The following is an 18,129-nucleotide window of genomic DNA, read 5'->3' as shown; positions in this document are numbered from 1 at the left end:
GGAGAGGGGATCTGTGGGTGGTATGTGGAGTGAGTAGAAAATTTCTTAATAAAGAAAAATGGAGGAAAAAATGTTTTTCTTTATCTACATTTTGCTTTTTACCTTTCTTTCTGTATATCTATTCCACATGCTTCCTGGCTTCTGGCCCAGCACATATTCCTCTCTTTCTCCCTCATTCTCTTCTCTTTCAAGCCTAGATTTCTCCTCCTACTTAGTCTCTCTGGCTGCCAGCCCCGCCTATCCCTCTCCTGCCCAGCTATTGGCTGGTCACCTTTTTATTAGACCAATCAGGTGCCTTAGGCAGGCAAGGTGAAACAAATGTAGCACACTTTTACACAGTTAAAGTAATATTCCATAACAATAACAAATGTAATAATCTTGGCCTAGTTAAAGTAATATTCCACAAGTCTCTTTTTCTTTTCTTTTTTAAAAAATGTATCTATGGGCTGGAGAGATGGCTCAGAGGTTAAGAGCACTGGCTGCTCTTCCAGAGGACCTGGGTTCAATTCCTGGCACCCACATGGCAGCTCTTAACTGTCTGGAACTCCAGTTTCAGAAGATCCAACACCTTCACGCAGACATACATGCAGGCAAAACATGAATGCACATGAAATAAAATGAAAAAAAAAATAAAAAAAATGTATCTATCTATCTATCTGGGTGTTTTGCCTGCATGTGTTTCTGTGAAGCATGTTTGTGTAGTGCCTGCAGAATCCAGAAGAAGGCATCAGATCCCCTGGAACTAGAGTTATAGACAGTTGTGAGCTGCCATGTGGGTACTGAGAATCAAATGGGGGTCCTCTACAAGCACAGCCAGTGCTCTTAACTGCTGAGCCATCTCTCTGGCCTCTCTTTCCAGTTTTTACTAGATTGAAAAAAAAAAACTTTATTGCTCTAGTTACATGTGTGTAAATCATACAGCCAAAAGTTTCTGCTTTCAGAGTTGTCCTTTTACCTGCCTGTCCCTTCCAGGGATGTTTTTCCAACTGTAGGCCAGATCACAGATGAGGGCCCCTTCACAGATGAGGGCCCCTTCACAGATGAGGGCCCCTTCATAGATGAGGGCCCCTTCGTTTGTTACATAGCCCTTTAAAAACCAAAACAAAATTCAAAAATAAGAAAGACTTCTCCAAGTATTTAGCAGCAACTGCTCTAACCGACCATAGCTTCACATTCATCTTTTTAATTCTCCAATTATCCCATTTTTACATAGAGAGCCTGGCCCACGTGCCTATAGCAGACTACATGGCTGTGACGTCCGTCAGCTTCAGTGCACTCTTCTGTCTTTGTGACCGTCAAGACCAGCAAAACAAGATTTTATGGGGAAAGAAACAAGAAGATTCCACCGGATGTTTTTTTTTTTTTTTTTTTTTTTTTTTTTTTTTTTTTTTGGTTTTTCAAGACAGGGTTTCTCTGTGTAGCTTTGTGCTTTTCCTGGAACTGGCTTTGTAGACCAGGCTGGCCTCAAACTCACAGAGATCCGCCTGCCTCTGCCTCTGCCTCCCGAGTGCAGGAATTAAAGGCGTGCGCCACCACCGCCCGGGCCCCACCGGATGTTTTTAATGGCAGTGTCATCCAGCCTGCTGTTCAGGCTGGAACTTGGAATCCATGCCTCATGTTTTGCTTTCCCTGACTGCATCTACATATCAATCAGGCTAGATTTCAGCTCCAAAACATACTTTATAACAGCAGTTCTCAACATGTGGGGCGTAACCCTGTTAGGGGACCCATGTCAGATATTTACATTACAATTCATAACAGTAGCAAAATTACAGTTATGGCCAGGTGTGGTGACACACACCTTTAAATCCCAGCACTGGAGAAGCAGAGGCAGGCAGATCCCTGAGTTCGGGGCCAACCTGGTCTTCATAGTGAGTTCTAGGACAGCCAGGGCTATACAGGGAAGCCTTGTGTTGAAAAACAACACGAGGGCTGGAGAGATGGCTCAGAGGTTAAGAGCACTAATTGCTCTTCCAGAGGTCCTGAGTTCAATTCCCAGCAACCACATGGTGGCTCGAAACCATCTGTAATGAGATCTGGTGCCCTCTTCTGGCCTGCAGTCATACATGCTGTATACATAATAAATAAATAAATCTTTAAAAAAAAAAAAGAAAAACAAAACGAAACAAAAATTACAGTTATGAAGTAGGAACAAAATAATTTTATGGTTGGGGGGTCACCACAACATGAGGAACTGTATGTATTAAAGGGTCACAGCATTAGCAAGGTTAAGAACCACTGCTCCAAAATGACGCTTCTGTTTTGTTTACTCTCTGGGCCCAGAACTAGGCTTCCATATACATACCCTTGCCTGGGGTAAAGGGTAGAACCTCGGCTCTGATTACAGAGTCATTCTCCCAAAACAACTGTATCTCACAGGAACTAGCACTGGTCATTCCCTGAAAAAAGTTCCATGCTCCTCATGGCACCAAAAATAAAACCCAGAGTTTCCCATAAGGCTGCTGAAAGCTTGGTTTTGATGACTCCTTCCCCACCCATCACACACATCTGTGTCTTCCTTAGTTCGGTCTACCTAGCTCCTGCTCCTTGATGTCCTTTATATTGGCAGACTCTTTGGTCTAAAGTGCCCCTCCTCAGTGGACTTAGATGAATTGGATCCAGTTGCATAACGATGTCAGCCACATGTGTTGTTGTTGTTGTTGTTTTTCGAGACAGGGTTTCTCTGGGTAACAATGCTGGCTGACGTGGAACTCACACAGATCCGCCTGCCTATGCCTCTCGGGTGCTGAGATTAAAGGCCTGCGCCACCACCGCCCGGCTCAGCCACATCTGTTAAAGACTCCCATCTCTCAACTGAACTTATGGCCCTCATGCTCCTATATTTTCCCGTCTGCTGATAGGTCCAGTCTGTCTCGTTAGACTCCACCTTTGATTATGGAATAGTCTTGGGGGAAAGGCTCTGAATATTCTGGCCAAAGAGCAGTTTTTCTTTTCCATTTCCGCACGAAACCTATTGGCTGGTGGTGCTGGGAAGTGGAGCTGTAGACCATAGCCCCGCAATCCCCACTAGAGGGCGGTCCAGCCTACCTCGGCTCAGACCCGGCTAGAAGGATGCCGGAGGGGATTTAGCCGTGGCCCTTCCCTTACTGCCTGCCTTAAGGCTCTTTGCAGGGTAGTCACCGCACGGAATCTCAGTCCTATCATTATCAAGGATTGTCAAGGCCAGCCTTGACAGACCCCGAGTGGGTCACATCTGGTCAGATCAGACGATCGGGCGCAGTGCCCACACGTGGGCGTCGCTTCGGGGGCCCCAGTACTGGAGACCGCTATTTCACCAGGGAACAAATTGAAAAGCTGAGACCACTGGACGAACGCGCGGGGGCGGGAGGAGGTCGTGTCTGTCCTGCGTCACGCAGGGTCAGCTAAACCTTTGGAGACACTAGGGGGTCCTGAACTGCCCTAGTGTCTCCCGAGGTGCTACAACCGGGCTGCTCAGCAGTGCGGGGCTGGAGGGCGGGGCTCAAAAGGGTAGGACATCTTCAGCCCGCCCCGCCTCCATTGGCTGGGGCGCCGGAGGCGGGGCGGGGCGCGGCTGCCAGATGTTGGGGCGGCAGCGGCGGGAGCTACCGAGAGCGAGGAGCCTGGAAGTAAGGCGAGGGTGAGGACGCCGCTGGCGGGCCGACCTGGCCCACTCCGCGCTGCTTCCGCGGGTGATCGAGCCGGACGACCTGGAGAGGGCTGCAGCACCCGCGCTAACATGCACAGCGCTCGGCTTGACAGCTTCCTGAGCCAGCTCCGCTGGGAACTGGTGAGGCTTTGGAGTGGGTGTGGTTGTGAGGATGTGTGTGGGGTGCGTGGCTGCCGCCTGGCTGGAACAACAAGCGGGTACGGAGTGGGCTCCGGGTGCCCATCCGAGTCAGGATGGGGGCAGGGCAGCGCGGTGCAGATGGCCCAGATGGCCCGCTTCGGGTTTCTGACGGTTGGGAGCTGTTCTGGGCATCAGGTAACAGGCGCCCAGCTGGCCCTGCCGGCGGCGGGGGACGATAGTCGGCAGAGAAGTTTCTTTGGGGGACTGGCAGGGAGCGCCAAGGGCCTAAAGAAGTGCTGTGCTGCTGTGGACATCCCCTACCATGGGCTGGCCTGTACCTCCTTCCTCTACCCTGCCTGCCTGCCTGCCCTGGTGGCGCGTGCTGACTTGCCCGGCCCTGCGTGCTGCAGCCTGCAGGACTGCCACCAGCTCGGCGGATGGGAGCCACATGAGCCTCGAGTGCCAGTGCCCCCATGTGGGCCCTGTGCTTACAGTTCCGCCTTGCTGCCCAGAGGCTTTTCCAAGTCCTTGTGAACCCTCCGTTCAGGGCTGGCTTGGTCAGACGCTAAGGGGTGGTAAGAAATCCCTCTCTGACTTCTGCTGTCTCTCTCCCTTCAGTTGTGTGGTCGAGACACAGGCTCACCTCCAGTGCCTGGCCCATTGCAACCAAAACCCAAAACTGATCCAAGTGTACAGCCCAACCGCCAGTTCAGGGCCTCAGATGCTCTGGAAGAGGACTCCGTCTGCTGTGTGGAAGAGGAGGAGGAAGAGGAAGCCTTGGTAGCTGAAGACAGGGGTGTACCCTTGGGATGTCCTAGGGAACATGCCCTAGACTGGGACTCTGGCTTTTCAGAGGTGTCAGGCAGTACATGGCGAGAGGAAGAGCTGTCTGTAGCCCGGCGTCAAGCACCCTCAGAACGGCCACCTCAGAGCCAGCGTTTCTCAGTCAGTGACCTCCCCCTGCGCAGCAGGGCAGCTGCAACTGGTATAACACCTGCCCACCGTCCGAGGCCCAAGTCCACTCCAGATGCTTGCCTGGAACACTGGCAGGGATTGGAAGCAGAGGACTGGACGGCAGCCCTGCTGAACAGGGGCCGTAGTAGGCAGCCCCTGGTACTAGGGGATAACTGTTTTGCTGATTTAGTTCACAATTGGATGGAGCTGCCTGAGGCAGCCAGTGAGGGGAGTGATGGAGGTGTACCCCGAGCCCGTGCTCGACCCCCTCAGTTCCTGCTTGGCCTCTCTGAGCAGCTTCGGCGTCGGCTGGCCAGGGCTCGCCGGGCAGCTATGGCAGGAAAGCGACTGTCATGCCCACCTCGTCCAGAACCTGACCTGCCTGCGGACATCTCACGATTTGCAGCCCTCATGAACTGTCGCAGCCGCCAACCTATCATCTATAATGATGTCAGCTACCTCTGACCCTGCCCTCCAGCCAGGGACAATAAAGGCCTTTTTCTAGAATGTTGGTTCCATACTCCTGAGGCTTCAGGAAGCATCCCCAACCCTGTGGAGCACAACCAAGACAGGCCAATCTAGAATCTTCCCTCCTTTCCGGGGCCCCTGTCTTGCCCATCTCACACGCCATCCATGTTCTAGAATCCATCTTCTCTACTTTCTTCAACAAGCTTTTATTGTTGAACTGTCTGCTGTGAGCTCGAGATGCAGGGATTTTATATCGAGTTTGTTATGGCCCAGTGGTGGTGTGGTGGCTACCTTGTCACAGCTCATAATGCAGAGGTGGGAAGGCAGTTTCGTCCTCCTCACCCTCACAGCTCAGCTCCAGCACCAGAACCCGCAGCCCGGGCTCAGGCTCCCAGCTGGTCACTTGCCGAACCAGTTCTGTTACCCTGGTATGGAAGGGGGTTTAGGGGAGACTTGGTAGGTGAGCTGAGGCAGACAGAGGGCAACCTAGTGTGGACTAGAGGGTGCTGGTGCGCCTCAGGAGCCCCAACCAGGAGCAGGAGTGGCTCAAGGCAGGAAACATCTGAAACTATTTTAGGAGCAGCTGGTGGGGCAGGCAGGAGGCAGGAAGCTGTGGGTCCCTTGGGAGTAGGATGTGAAAGGGGGGCTGGGCAGTGTATGGGGAGCCAGGGGGGCTGGCCAAGCAGACAGCTACTGAAGTCCCCTTTCTCAGGCTCTTAGCCCCACCCCCCCAAGCCCATTTGTTGGCCCCATTTGGTGGAAGAATGCTTCAAGAAGGTGTGAGGGGCCTAGGATGGGGTGGAGAAAAAGCAGCTGTCACCTATCCCCAACATCCAGGGACATGGTCGGGCCTGCCTGTGGTCAAGTACTGGCTCACCTGAGGCCCAGGCGCTGAGTCTGCTTTTCAGATGACCACTGTGCGGAGTAGAGAACAGCCTGGCCATGCAGCAGCATCTTCACCTTTAGTCCGTGCTCTTTCTAAAATACAGACATCAGACACTCATTGGGCCAGGCTGGGCTGGGCCTGGGGCAGAGAGGAGGCGGGGCACACCTGGAGATGGGCCAGCAGTGATGCCAGGGTCCTCTCAGGATGTCCAGCGGGCACCTTCAGGCGGTCCCAACAGGTCCATTTCAGGTGATGGAACTACAGGATGGAGGTGAGGAGGAATTAGAGATTTCTCACACAAATCTGCAACCCCTGGCCCAGTTACTAGCAGCTTTTCCTAGAGGAGGAGGTGCTCCAGAGGCAGGAAGCCGGAGCCAAGAGGTGGGGGGTGGAAGGTGGGATCTGGGCCCAGAGTCTCAGCCCCCTCCCCACCAGGCTGGGGCCAGCACAGGAAATGGAGCTATGGGGCCCTGTACAGGGAAACAGACATCCATCACACAGGCCAGTTGGAGGCGGTGGAGGGGGGGGCTGCTTCCTGAGGAAGCTGGAGCTGGGCTGCTGCAGTCTCCGATAAAACTGCTTGTTCCTCAAAGGGGAGGCTGGGAGCGGGGGGACACAGCTCATTCTACTCTCCAGTCTTTACATACAGCTACAGGGCTTTGGACTGCTCATGGGCATGTGAAAACCAAGGACAGGGCCACAATGGAACCCTACTGACCCAGAGATCCTCACAGAGACAGTCTACAGAAGCTTTTATTCTTATCCCATCTTTTTCCCAGTTGAAGAGTTCTGGTATCTACAGCTGAGGACAGACGTAGCAGACATCCAGAGTCCAGGACAAAGGGGTCCTGCCAACCCTCAGAAAACATACTGGGGTCGAGCTGAGACTAGGCTAGAGGCAAGATGGGGACTCGTACCCACCCCCATTCCATGGACAAAGGCAGTCTCTGTGCTGGTTAACAGTTAGGCACCTCACAAAAGCACTCTGTGTGCTTGCCCAGAGGGACCCTAGGCTAACTAGTGACCTCTGTCCTCTCCCCTGGTGAGGGCATTCCTTCTACCCCCTTTCCTGTTCCTCAAGGAAATGCCAACTGTGGCAGAGCCTGGGCACACAATTGGAGGCAGTACCATCCTGCCTTTATAGGAACACCTACACAAACAAACCCAACAACACCCACGTATGTTTCCACATGCACAGCCATGAATGTTCACATTGAGGAAGATCCTTGCTCTCCCATCTGGCATACAGATGTGTGAACTTGATCCCTCCATGTTCACACACCAGGGCTGCCCAGACCTTGATGAACTCATATCTGTACCATAAACATACTCTCCTAGAGGGCTGAGACCCACACTCACGGTAGCAGGCCTGGTGCCCTTTAACTGGGCTTGAGGTGGACAGAACAAGGCTCTACAGAGGGAGGCTAGACTTCCTGGGGCTGAGTCTACGGTTGCCCCTCCCTACTCCCTCCCACCAGGATATTATTGAGAAGGAGGGGGCTGTGGGGGATGTCTGGATCCACTAATGAGTTAAAGCTGCAGCTCCCCCAGACCCTGGACTGCAGGGGGGTTGGGGGGAATGGCTGATGGCTGTTTCCTGTGTCTGACAGCTCCCAGCCTGGCTTCATAGCAGGAAGGAGCTGGGGGAGTCTAGAGGATTCCCTGTAGTCTGGGGCCTGGAGAGAGCCCACAGTTAGAGAGAGGACTCTTTGCTTGGATGGGTAAAGGGAGAACTCAGGTCTAATGGGCACAAGGGTAGGGTATCAGGGGCTCACCGACTGGAGGGCTGGGGCGGAAGGCACTGATCTTATGAAGTAGTTTTCAGCCAGGTGCAGATAGCTTTGACGAAAGGTACCAAGGGGCCGTGGCCCACTCACCACCTTATACAGCTCCAGGCCTAATAAGCCCGCCACAACTGCTGTACTGGTGGCAACAGCTGGGATAATCTGGCCCACAATTTGCTTGATCTGTCAAGAACAGGGCATTTGGTCTGGGCTCAAGGTTGAGGACTAAGATTTGGCTCTCACTTCCAGGCCTGAGCCCCAAAGGGGCGGAGCTACCTGAGCACGGTTGACTGGTAGGATCCCGTAGTTCCGAGCTCTCAAGTTAGTCGCTGCTACCACAAAGTCCACGTGGAAGTTGTTGTCATCCTCCTGCAGGCCCAAGTCACAGCAGTGTTAGCACTGAGGTGGTGTCCCTGTCACGGCGGTGTTGGCTCTGCAGTGCTGTCCCTCCCCAAGGCCAACTGGATGCCACTGACTATGGTGATATTTTATTTGTACTAAAATGTTATTTGTATGTTAATAAATAAAGTTGCCCGGGGGGGGGGGGGTCAGAGCTATTAGCAAGCCATAGGAAAGCATGGCAGTGGTGGCATATGCTTGTAATCCCAGCACTTGGTAGGCAGAACTAGGTAAGTAGCTGTGTGTTCAGGGATACAGCCAGTATTGGATACACATGCCTTTAATCTCAATATCAATCATAGAAAACCTGGAGGTCTATACAGACAGGCCGTGATGAGGCGGTCATGTGGTTGGGTTTACAACCAATGAGAAGGCAGAACAGAAACTCTATATAAAGACTTTAACACAGGAAGTAGCTCTGGTTCGGAGAGGTAGGACCACCGCAGGAGGAAGGGTAAGGTTTTAGCTCTTAGCTCTGACCTCTTGGCTTTCTTCTTTGCATTGGTTCTGTGTTTATTTAATAAGAAGGTTGGTTACATCTACAACTGACTGGTCTTTGTACGGTTTTGTGAGTGGGTATCTACCATTTCCTCCTTTATCACACAGTGCAGATGAGGTGCAAGGGGCAGGGGCTGCTTCCATGGCCTTGAAGGAAGGAAACTGGGGTTCTTGACTACCCCATCTCCTTACCTTCCCCAGCCCAGTTCTTCACTCCCACGTGGGCTCCTACCTTCCCAAACAGCACAGGTTTCAGCGGAGGGCCCTTGCTCCAGTCTTCCAGGGATTCCTGCAGTTCCTTCAACTGCTCTGGGCCTGTCAGGGAGTAGGGGATGGGATCAGTCCTTAGCTCCTTTCCTGGACTCTAGAGCCTGTGTCCATCCGTGGTCTCTGCCTAACCTAGCATTCGCTGCCCCTTGATCAAATCAAGGACTCCCTCACTGATGCGGCAATTGACTTCCTTGCAGCCCCACTCTTTCCCCCTGTGATTACCTCGGGACTCTGTCCTCACCTGGGGACCACAGCTAGGCACTCTGCAGAACATTTTTTTCTTTTCAATTCCAAAAGTCTCTCAAGAGACCTGGGATATGTTTTAGGCAGCAGAGAGAGGACCTACTGAGGGGCCATAGGATGGAGATAAACTAAGCAGCAAAGAGGCCTAGAGGGGGGCTGACAAGATGGGGGGGCAGGCATGGCAAGCCTCAAAGGACTGTTTAGATCAGAATCTCACCAAGCTCAGCAGGAGTTAAAGTATCAGCAGAGATGAGGTTGGGGTGCGTGGAATCAGGCTCCGGCAGCAGCCTCAGCAGTTCCCTGAGTGCAGTCTGGTCTCGTGAGCCAGGCAGGCCATGCATTTGTGAATACAGGTTGGCAGCGGCCAGCACGTAGAGGAAATGCATGTCCTGAAGCCAGGCAGAGAGCAGGAGCAGATTCGTGGGTACGTGGGATGGGGTTCACTGCCCTTTTGTGGACTTGTTTGAATGCCTGACTGTCTCGAGTACAGACACCCACATTTGCACAAGCGCGTCGCTCTCTTTTAGCATATTAGCAGAATGCAAAGGTGGCTACCTCTTCTCTAAGGGGACTCATGTCCAAGGACTGCACTCACTTGGTTGGGGTCAAATTGCAAGGGCTGTGGACACCTTTTGGATCCCGACCAGAACAGAGTTCCATCCTGAAGCACCTGAGGAAACAGAGGCTGCTGGACTCAGTCTGGTCTCCTGGAGCCAGCAGCCCCCCAGTCACTGACCACCTACTTTATCACATGGGAGGTGTCTCAGCAGCTCTACAATGCCGTCATGGAAGCATTGTTGCCAGTGGCCTAGAGCCCACACCACGCAGTCTTGCCAGGTCTGTGGGCGCATTTTTAGGACACCCGTCACTTGCTGCAGTAAGGTTGTCCGATCCATGCCCAACACGGAAGTGCCTGTCCTGCAGAGAAAGGAGGACGCTTGAGGCTGAACTCTGTGCCTGGAGTCCGGGACTCCCATCTACCTGTGTTGTTGGCCTTACTGTTGGTAGCAGTTGATGGTCTCTGCAGATTGTCTGAAGAGTCCCTCAAATTCATCCCGGGCCCACTGTCGGGGAGGGGAGGATGTTAAGGTATTAGATGAAGACCACATCTGCCGTTTGAGGACTGAGATGGGTAAGGTGGGAGATACTTGCCTGCAGGACGTGCTCTACTGTGCTGGGGAAGTACCGCAAAGTGCACAGAGGATAGGGAGCACCCTCCGAAGCTGCAGCTGAGGCAGGACCTTTGTAGGCTTCGGTCACATTCGGCACAAACACTGAAGCACTCCCCCGGGTTCCTCGTGTGCCCGCCTCCAGCAGTGGCTTCAGATAGTGGGTGCATCGGGCAGCAACATAGTGCCCTGGCCAAAGGGCATAGGGTCTGGAGTGAGACTGCCAGAGCCTTGGGCAAGGGGCTCAGCTCTAAGTTAGGCACTCACGGGCCTCGAAGCTGTCCAAAGCAGCAACAACACCGTCCATCCTGGAGAAGAAGTTGTCACCATAGAAGCGCTCTGTGGTGGGATCCAGCGGGTAGGTACACAAGGTCATGTTTAGGTCTGGGTTTAGACGCTGGGCTGCTGTTACAGCCACCTCTGCCTTGGGCCTCTGGGAAGAGAGGAAATGGGTACATTATGAGAAAGCAACCTGAGACTCAAGGATGTAAGAGGGACTGGCACTCACCCCAATGTCCTGAGGCCTGAAAAGGAACTGCCTGCTGAGGTTGGAGCGTTCTATGTGGTCCATGTCAGCAACAGTCACGCCTCCATTAGCCCCGACTCCCAGGCCCACTAGGGCAAAACCTTTGAGCATCTCACAGCCGATGGCACCAGCTCCCACCTGCCGGCAGGAACAGTCTTATCCAGGGCACTTGGCCTGAATTTCCCCAAGACATCCCCACTATCATCTGTCAGCTCACCAAGAGATAGTGTTGGTAGCTCAGTTTCTCCTGAAAACCGGTCCCAAACACAGCAATTTGCCCATCGTATCTGCAGTTTCTCTAGGGAACAGAGATGATGGCCAGTGATGGCTGATGCCTGTGCCGTGTGTCATTCACTGAGTTCTTTAATCAGGGCCTCAGGAGTGTTTCTCAGGTTTCTCCTCTAACCCTGATTTTGAACAAGGTTTTCACTACCAGTTCTCACCGGATGACAGTCCTCAGGATTGGGAAGGAGCTCCTCATCTTCTGGAAGACATTCAAGGGCATCAAAGTACAGCCACTGGTCCAGGGGCATGAACTTCCTGGAGACTGCCTGGGGGTGGACACTTCACTCTGGGGCCTCTGCCAACTCCTAATTCCTAATCCCCTGAGGTCCCATCTGAGGGCTGCACCTGGGTTGATAAAATGCTCCAGGGCTGCTGCTTGGTATGGGTGCACTCTGGCACATACACTGACCCGCCCACTTTCCCAGTCCCTCCCTCTGCCCACCTGTGTCTACTCTACCTTCAGGACTTCCTGGGCTGCCACTCCCCCTAGAATGGCTGCCATGGGGCTTAAGGTACCAGCACTACTCAGGGCAATTCTCCGAAGTAGAGCCTCATCCAGCGATTCTTCTTTTGTCCCTTTTAGTGGCTCCAGGCCCTGGGCCAGGCCCACCACGGTCTCTGCATCAACCTGTGGGATGGCACTCAGGCATGGCATATGTGGGCCTAGTAGTCCCAGTCTGAATTCTAACCTCCCACTCAAAACCTTCAGGCAGGCACCCATCTACCCTATTCCACGGAAGCAGCAGAATCCTAAGTGGGAAAGCCTGGTATTTGCTAGGCTGGGAAGCACTACCAAAGGGTGTCCAGCACCAACCAGAGATGCTGAAGGCATCACCAATCTGAGCACAACTTCCAACCTGCCTCTGATGGCTTAAGGATGGAGTAAGCAGGGTCTCCAGGTTGTAGGCCAAGTACATCTATAAACACAACCTCTAGTGTAAGAGAGTGGTATTCATGTCCTGTTCTTGAGTACAGAATCTGCCTCTAGGGTTCAGACTTGGATCTGTAAATGGTCATTGAGGTGAGGTCTGAAAAGTGAGATCCAGGAAGGCAGAGGCTGTGCATTGTGCAGTGTGGGACCACTCACAGGATCCCAGGGCTTGGGAAGCCGGCCATGAAGTTGCTGAAACTTGTGCAGTGCATGGAAGGCCTGATGCAGGCAGTGTGCACGTTGTACTTCCTGAGAATTCTGGGCCACCACACGGGGCTGCAGCAGAGCTATGTCCAAGGACTTCTGTAGGGGTCAGGGTTGTAGAGGTCGGAGGTGCTTAGCTCAGGACAAGGTCTGGAACCCTATGCACCCCTTGAGGTAACCAGGTGCTCCCACCTCAGATGAACTTGCACTCACATGCCTCACAGTCTTGGGCATCTTGACTTCCGTGACAACCCCACCACGCAAGTAACGGGAGAAAGTTGTTGTGTCTCCAATCTCCAAGGACCCATCTTCTGGAAGAAATGCAGCCTAGTAAGTTAGGACCCCTGACTACAAGTAGTTTCCATATAGCATTGAGCCAGGGGTTGGAGTAGGGTTGGCTTACTCCGCACACGGACAGGCTGTGGAGAGCAACTGTTGAGTTCAACCATGCCTTCAATGCCGGAGAAAGTCACCAAGTCCCCATCACTGAAGGGATGTTTGTTGGTGTCTCCTCGCAGAGTGACAATGCCAGGCAATCCCTGGGTGAGAGATGGTTTGATTTCAGAGTGCCTATACCTGCCTTCCACGGGCCCTGGCACCCTTCTCTGGATATCAGGTAAATCTCTACATCTCAGCACCCACCTGGGAGATGTCCTGGATGGCAGCTGTCACGGGTTCTACCTCTGTAGGGTCCTCAACAGTGAAATCCTCACCAAAGTCACAGAACAACCGCCTAGTACGGTTGGCAGAAGTTACTGAGGAAGCCCTTCAGTTGTGAATAATGGTGGGGACTCTCGGACAGGCCCAGAGGGGAAGGAATTCGGGGAAAGATGTGGAAATTAAGATTTGGGTGCATAGGGTGTACTAGACAGATCTGGACACTGAGGTAGAGAAACAAGGCTGAGATTGTAGTCCAGAATTAAGAGGATCCTTGGCGAGGCTTGAGAGAGGGTGGAGAGTGATAGGGGCAAGTTAGAGCTCGGGAAGCATTGGGGGCAATTGTTGGCAGTGATGTGGTGGGGTCTACAGGTAGTCTCCTCACCCGACAAGGCCCCGGGTTTCAGCCACCAGAAAGTGGACTCCATGCTCGTGACAGAAGGTCCCCACCCTCAGCTGCTCCTCTAGTTTGGAGTCAGTCAGCACCACTACCTACATGGACACCAGAATCACTTGCCACCGTCTTTGCTGTTAAGGGCAGTTGGGAGGACCAGGCTGGCATGCAAACTGAGGCTGGGGTAAGTACCTGGAAAGCCAGCAGGAGGTCCTCAGTGATGTCACCTGTATGGACGGAGATCTGGACAGCTTCATTGAGCTGAGCCAAGAGCGCGTGAGAGGCCTCAGCTCTGCTCCTTCCCAAGCTCTCTTCTGAGAGGAAAAACTAAGGACAGAACAGTGTAGCTTGATCAAAGAGATTCCCCTTTGGCCCTGCTCTGGGAGAGAGCATAGAGACCCCAAGACTCACCTGAGCAGCCAGGTCAGCCCAGCAGGTGGGATGGGGATCATGCAGGGTGAGGCTGCCTATACCCATAAGCACCAGGTTCTTAGCCACCTCAGCTCCTAGGCCCTGCAGGCCTGAGAGCAAGACATTGGCTCTCCGGATCCTCTGCATAGCAGGCAGCCCCAGCACATACCTGTGGTTAAGAAGCAGGAGGGCAGGCAGCTGGAGACCAAAGGTCCGGAGGCCACCCGACTCCGTATCCCACCTTGAGACTCACAGCTGCCTCGAGTATAGCTCCCCATCCATCCTCAGTCCTGGGGCCGGATAAGGTAAAGCTCACAGCTGGCGTCCGGGGAGAAGAGGAGGCGGCACACAGCGGGGCCGGAATCGGTGCAAACAGTAACCCAAGTGCAGCTTGTTACAGTTCCCTCCCTGGCTCCTCGCTAATTTCAGGAAAACAAAAGTGAAACTAGACTGTGAGTTGGCTCCAGTCCTCCTGACAAATGGGGACAGATGCCAGCTCTCTACAGGCCAGTTGGGGTTTATCGCCTGGATAAGTCCCAGTATTACAAGAGGACAGTGAATCTCTGAGTCAGATCCAGAGTGGGGAGCACAGGGCCGCTACAAAGTGAAGACATACATCCTTCTCTTTTTTCAAACTTTTGTTTTGAAATAATTGTAGACTCAGAGTAAGTTGTGAAAATAGCAAAGGGAGTTACTGTGTACTGTTCGTGGTTTTCTATCAGCATATATTAGTTATTCATAATAACATGCTTCACCATGGCACTTTCATACATGTGTATGATGTATTTGATCATACTCACCCCACTAGCCTCTCTTGTCCCCCTCCCTCTTCAACTTTCATGTCTGTTTTTGCGACTTGGTGAGTTTCATAGGATTGCTTACAGGAGGGTGGGCGAGAGGTTATTTACAGAAGCCATGGGCACCTTACCAGTGACTGCAGAACTAAGGAAAATGTCTCCCCCTCCTGGAGGGGCAGGGCCTCATGAGTCCTTGCCCCTCCATGATAGAATGCTCACAGGCATTCTATCATGTAGAGATCTTGTGCAGGTCACAACTATCATGAGTTCAAGAGTACAACAGCCACGTCATGGCTGGAAGACAGTGTTCTGCAAAGACTCCATCCTCCAGTTCTCACATTATTGCATCCTGTTTCCTATGATGCTTCCTGAGCCTTGAATGGGGCTGATATGGATGTCTCTTTTAGGGCTGAGCATTCAACAGTTAATTGCTCTCCACACTTTGACCAGATATGAGTCTCTGCAGTTATCACTGCCCACTACAAAAAGAAGCTTCTCTGGGGCTGAAGAGATGGCTCAGCCATTAAGAGCATTGGCTGCTCTTCCAGAGGTCCTGAGTTTAATTCCTGGCAACCACATGGTGGCTCACAGTCATCTCTAGAAGGATCTGATGCCCTCTTCTAGCATGCAGGCATATATACAGATAGAGCACTCATATACATAAAATAAATCTTTAAATTTTTTTTTTTAAAGTTTCAGGACAGGGTTTCTCTGTGTAGCTCTGGCTGTCCTGGAACTCACTCTGTAGACCAGGCTGGCCTCGAACTCAGAGATCTACCTGCATCTGCCTCCTGAGTGCTAGGATTAAAGGCGTATGCCACCACTGCCTGGCTAACAAATAAATCTTAAAAAATAAAAAGCTTCTCTAACAAAAGCTGACAGTAGTCTTGATCTATGGTCAGAAACACAACTATTGGAAGGCAATGAAGTGGGCACATCATGTATATTTTGTTGTTCACCCATGGGAGCCTATGACCTACCCAACCACTGGCTTTTGACCAGGTTTATAGTATCAGATATGAATTCCCTCCTGTGGAGTGAACCTCAATTTCGTAAGAAAGTAGTTAGCTACTGCCACAACAGATTTGCTATTATTTATTTTCTTGTGATGCTGGGGGTTGACTTTTTGCTTTTTTAGAACAGAGTCTCACTGTGTAGCTCTGGCTTTGGCCTGGAACTTGCTATGTAGACCAGGCTGAAATCACAGTGATCTGCCTGTATGTTTCCTGAGTGTTGGGATTAAAGGCGTGCGCCACCACTCCCAGCCTTGATTTTTTTTTTCTTTAATGATTACAGAAAGCACGTGGAGGTCAGAGGACTTGTGATGACAGTTTGCTCCTTCTGCCACTTGGGTACTTGGGATTGAACTCAGGTCATCAGGTTTGGCAACAGGTGACTCACTGGGCCATCTCACTGGCCCTATTGTTGTTTTATTTTTTATGTGTATGAGTGTTTTGCCTGCATGTATGTGTACCACATGTATACCTGGTACCCGTGGAAGCCATTAAAGGGTGTAGGATTCCCTGGAACTGGAGATGCAGACAGCTGTGAGCTGCCATGTGGGTGCTGGGAATTGAACCTGGGTCCTCGGGAAGAGCAACAGGTGCTCTTAAGCACTGAGCCATCTCTCCAGGCTCTATTTTTGTTTTTTTCGGGGGGACAGGGCTTCATATAGTCCAGGCTGGCTTCAAATTTGTTATAGTCAAGGATGACCTTGTATTTGTGATCCTTCTGCCTTTACCTCTCCTAAGGGCTGGAATGACAGGCATGCACACACTACCACACTCAGATTACATAATCTGATAATGCTGGGCAAGGTAATCATTCTACTGAGCTACACACCTGGCCTTATTTTTTTATTTTTATTTTTGTTGTTATTGTTTTTGTTTTGGGGATAGAATCTCCTATGATCCAGGTTGGCCTGGAACTCATTATGTAATAGACAATAACTTCCACCTCTAAAGTAATTCGAGTACAAGCGTGCACCGTTACCCACGGCTTGTTGCTGGAGCTTGGGCCCAGGGCTTACCACCTGCTAGGCAAGTGTTCTGTACCATGCTCTATCCCTGACCCAACCAGACTTTCTTTTGTTGTTTTTTGTGTTTCGAGACAGGGTTTCTCTGTGTAGCCCTGGCTGTCCTAGAACTTGCTCTGTAGACCAGGCTGACCAGGAACTCAGAGATCCACCTGCCTCTGCCTCCCAAGTGCTGGGATTAAAGGTGTGCACCACCAAGCGGCCACCACTACCCGGCTTTCTAAAACCCTTTTTATCATCCCAGACAGAAACTGTCAGAAGCAGTAACTCCAGCTCCCATTCCTAGTCACTGTTAGAGTTGTCTCTGTCAGTTTACCTATTCTAGACACTTCCTGGAAGTGGAATCACTGAGTAGCTAGCTGTCTACCTCACTTTTCCATTTACGTATCTTGAGTTCTTAACCTATAACCTATTCCCACCACTGGGTGGTTGGTGCCAGTGTCCCACTGCACAGACAACATCGAGAGGATGATTAACCTAAGGCCACTCAGCATGTGCTCGCAGCCAGCCTCTATGTTTCAACCAGATGGTGCAATTCCCCTCACTAAACCTCCTTGGCTTATTTCAGCTCCAAACGGGCTCAACACCTGTAACTGTCTAAGTTACTTTCCTGCTGTGATAAAATACCCCCGACAAAAGCAACTTAGGGGAGAAAGTTTTTATTTTAGCTCACAGTTTCAGGTTACAGGCAATCATTGCAGGGAAGTAAAGGCAGACGGTGGAGCAGCTGATCACACTCAGTTAAGAGCAGAGAGAGTGCCCCCATTCTTGTGCTCAGCTCACTTTTTCTGCCCTTAAACAGTCCTCTGCCTAGGGAATGGTGCCAACTTACAGTAGGCCGGTCTTCCCACCTCAATTCACATGACCACGATAACCTCCACAGACATGCCCACAGGCCACCCTCATCTAGATCTCATCAAGAGGCCCTTACCAAGTGACTCTAGGTCGTGTCGTTGACAATCAAAGCTAAGCACCACATACCCAAGGCTACCATCTCCATCCCCAGACAGCTTGAGGCTTCTCGAGGTTACCTATCAAGCGGCTGGATGCCTTCAGCACGAAGCAGAGGACGTGCTAGGGAAACGGGAGCACTCGGTCTAACAACGGGAGGAAGGCATTTAGGAAATCTTACCCAGACGAGAGGCCAGTAAGGGAGACTCTCTAGCAGAAAGGGCCCCAGGCCGAGACCTGAAAGCTAACAGCTTGGTCCCTGTCTGCTGTGCTTGCCGAGTTCCCTGAATGGAGGGGAGCTCACTCTGCTCACCCCCTCACTTGGCTTATAGCCCAGACTACAGGGATGCCATTCTTGCTAGGGTCTTCTGTGCCCTGTGAGAAAGCCAGGCCTGGAGATAAAACTACTAGCTCTAAGTCTAGGTGGCACTCCCGCTTTAGAAACTCACACCAATTTTCTAAAGTCTTGGTACAAATTTATACACTCAGAGCCAGGAA

At 51.9% G+C, this 18,129-nt stretch overlaps 2 protein-coding genes across 4 annotated transcripts; one reads left to right on the top strand and one right to left on the bottom strand.

Annotated features, from left to right (window-relative positions):
* The first annotated feature begins 2,276 nt into the window (after nucleotides 1-2,276).
* Inka1 (inka box actin regulator 1) lies at nucleotides 2,277-5,230 on the top strand. Its single transcript, XM_052720426.1, has 2 exons — nucleotides 2,277-3,769; nucleotides 4,388-5,230. The coding sequence occupies exons 1-2, from the start codon at nucleotides 3,719-3,721 to the stop codon at nucleotides 5,186-5,188; spliced, it is 852 nt and encodes a 283-aa protein (XP_052576386.1). The 5' UTR covers nucleotides 2,277-3,718; the 3' UTR covers nucleotides 5,189-5,230.
* A 112-nt stretch (nucleotides 5,231-5,342) lies between these two features.
* Nucleotides 5,343-14,468, bottom strand: Uba7 (ubiquitin like modifier activating enzyme 7). 3 transcript variants are annotated; one of them, XM_052720413.1, is made up of 24 exons: nucleotides 14,102-14,468; nucleotides 13,849-14,017; nucleotides 13,630-13,764; nucleotides 13,429-13,535; nucleotides 13,029-13,119; nucleotides 12,790-12,925; nucleotides 12,600-12,694; nucleotides 12,339-12,485; nucleotides 11,709-11,879; nucleotides 11,410-11,517; nucleotides 11,184-11,264; nucleotides 10,949-11,104; nucleotides 10,708-10,873; nucleotides 10,424-10,629; nucleotides 10,271-10,335; nucleotides 10,015-10,189; nucleotides 9,867-9,941; nucleotides 9,489-9,660; nucleotides 8,991-9,073; nucleotides 8,138-8,230; nucleotides 7,853-8,044; nucleotides 6,243-6,335; nucleotides 6,069-6,169; nucleotides 5,343-5,616 (listed from the first exon to the last, which is right to left on the bottom strand). In XM_052720413.1, exons 1-24 carry the CDS (start codon nucleotides 14,128-14,130, stop codon nucleotides 5,487-5,489), a joined length of 2,976 nt encoding a protein of 991 aa, XP_052576373.1. In that variant the 5' UTR covers nucleotides 14,131-14,468; the 3' UTR covers nucleotides 5,343-5,486. The 3 variants fall into 3 exon arrangements, with proteins under 3 accessions (XP_052576373.1, XP_052576378.1, XP_052576364.1); XM_052720418.1 differs by having other exon boundaries at nucleotides 12,600-12,697; nucleotides 14,090-14,463; XM_052720404.1 differs by having other exon boundaries at nucleotides 12,600-12,697; nucleotides 14,102-14,463.
* Nucleotides 14,469-18,129: the final 3,661 nt, after the last annotated feature.

This window comes from Peromyscus californicus, unplaced genomic scaffold, assembly GCF_007827085.1.
Source record: "Peromyscus californicus insignis strain IS unplaced genomic scaffold, ASM782708v3 Scaffold_11__1_contigs__length_118956290, whole genome shotgun sequence".
In the NCBI taxonomy this organism is placed as follows: Eukaryota; Metazoa; Chordata; class Mammalia; order Rodentia; family Cricetidae; genus Peromyscus; species Peromyscus californicus.
Note: the sequence above shows the minus strand (reverse complement) of the source record. Positions and strands in the feature narration are given on the sequence as shown.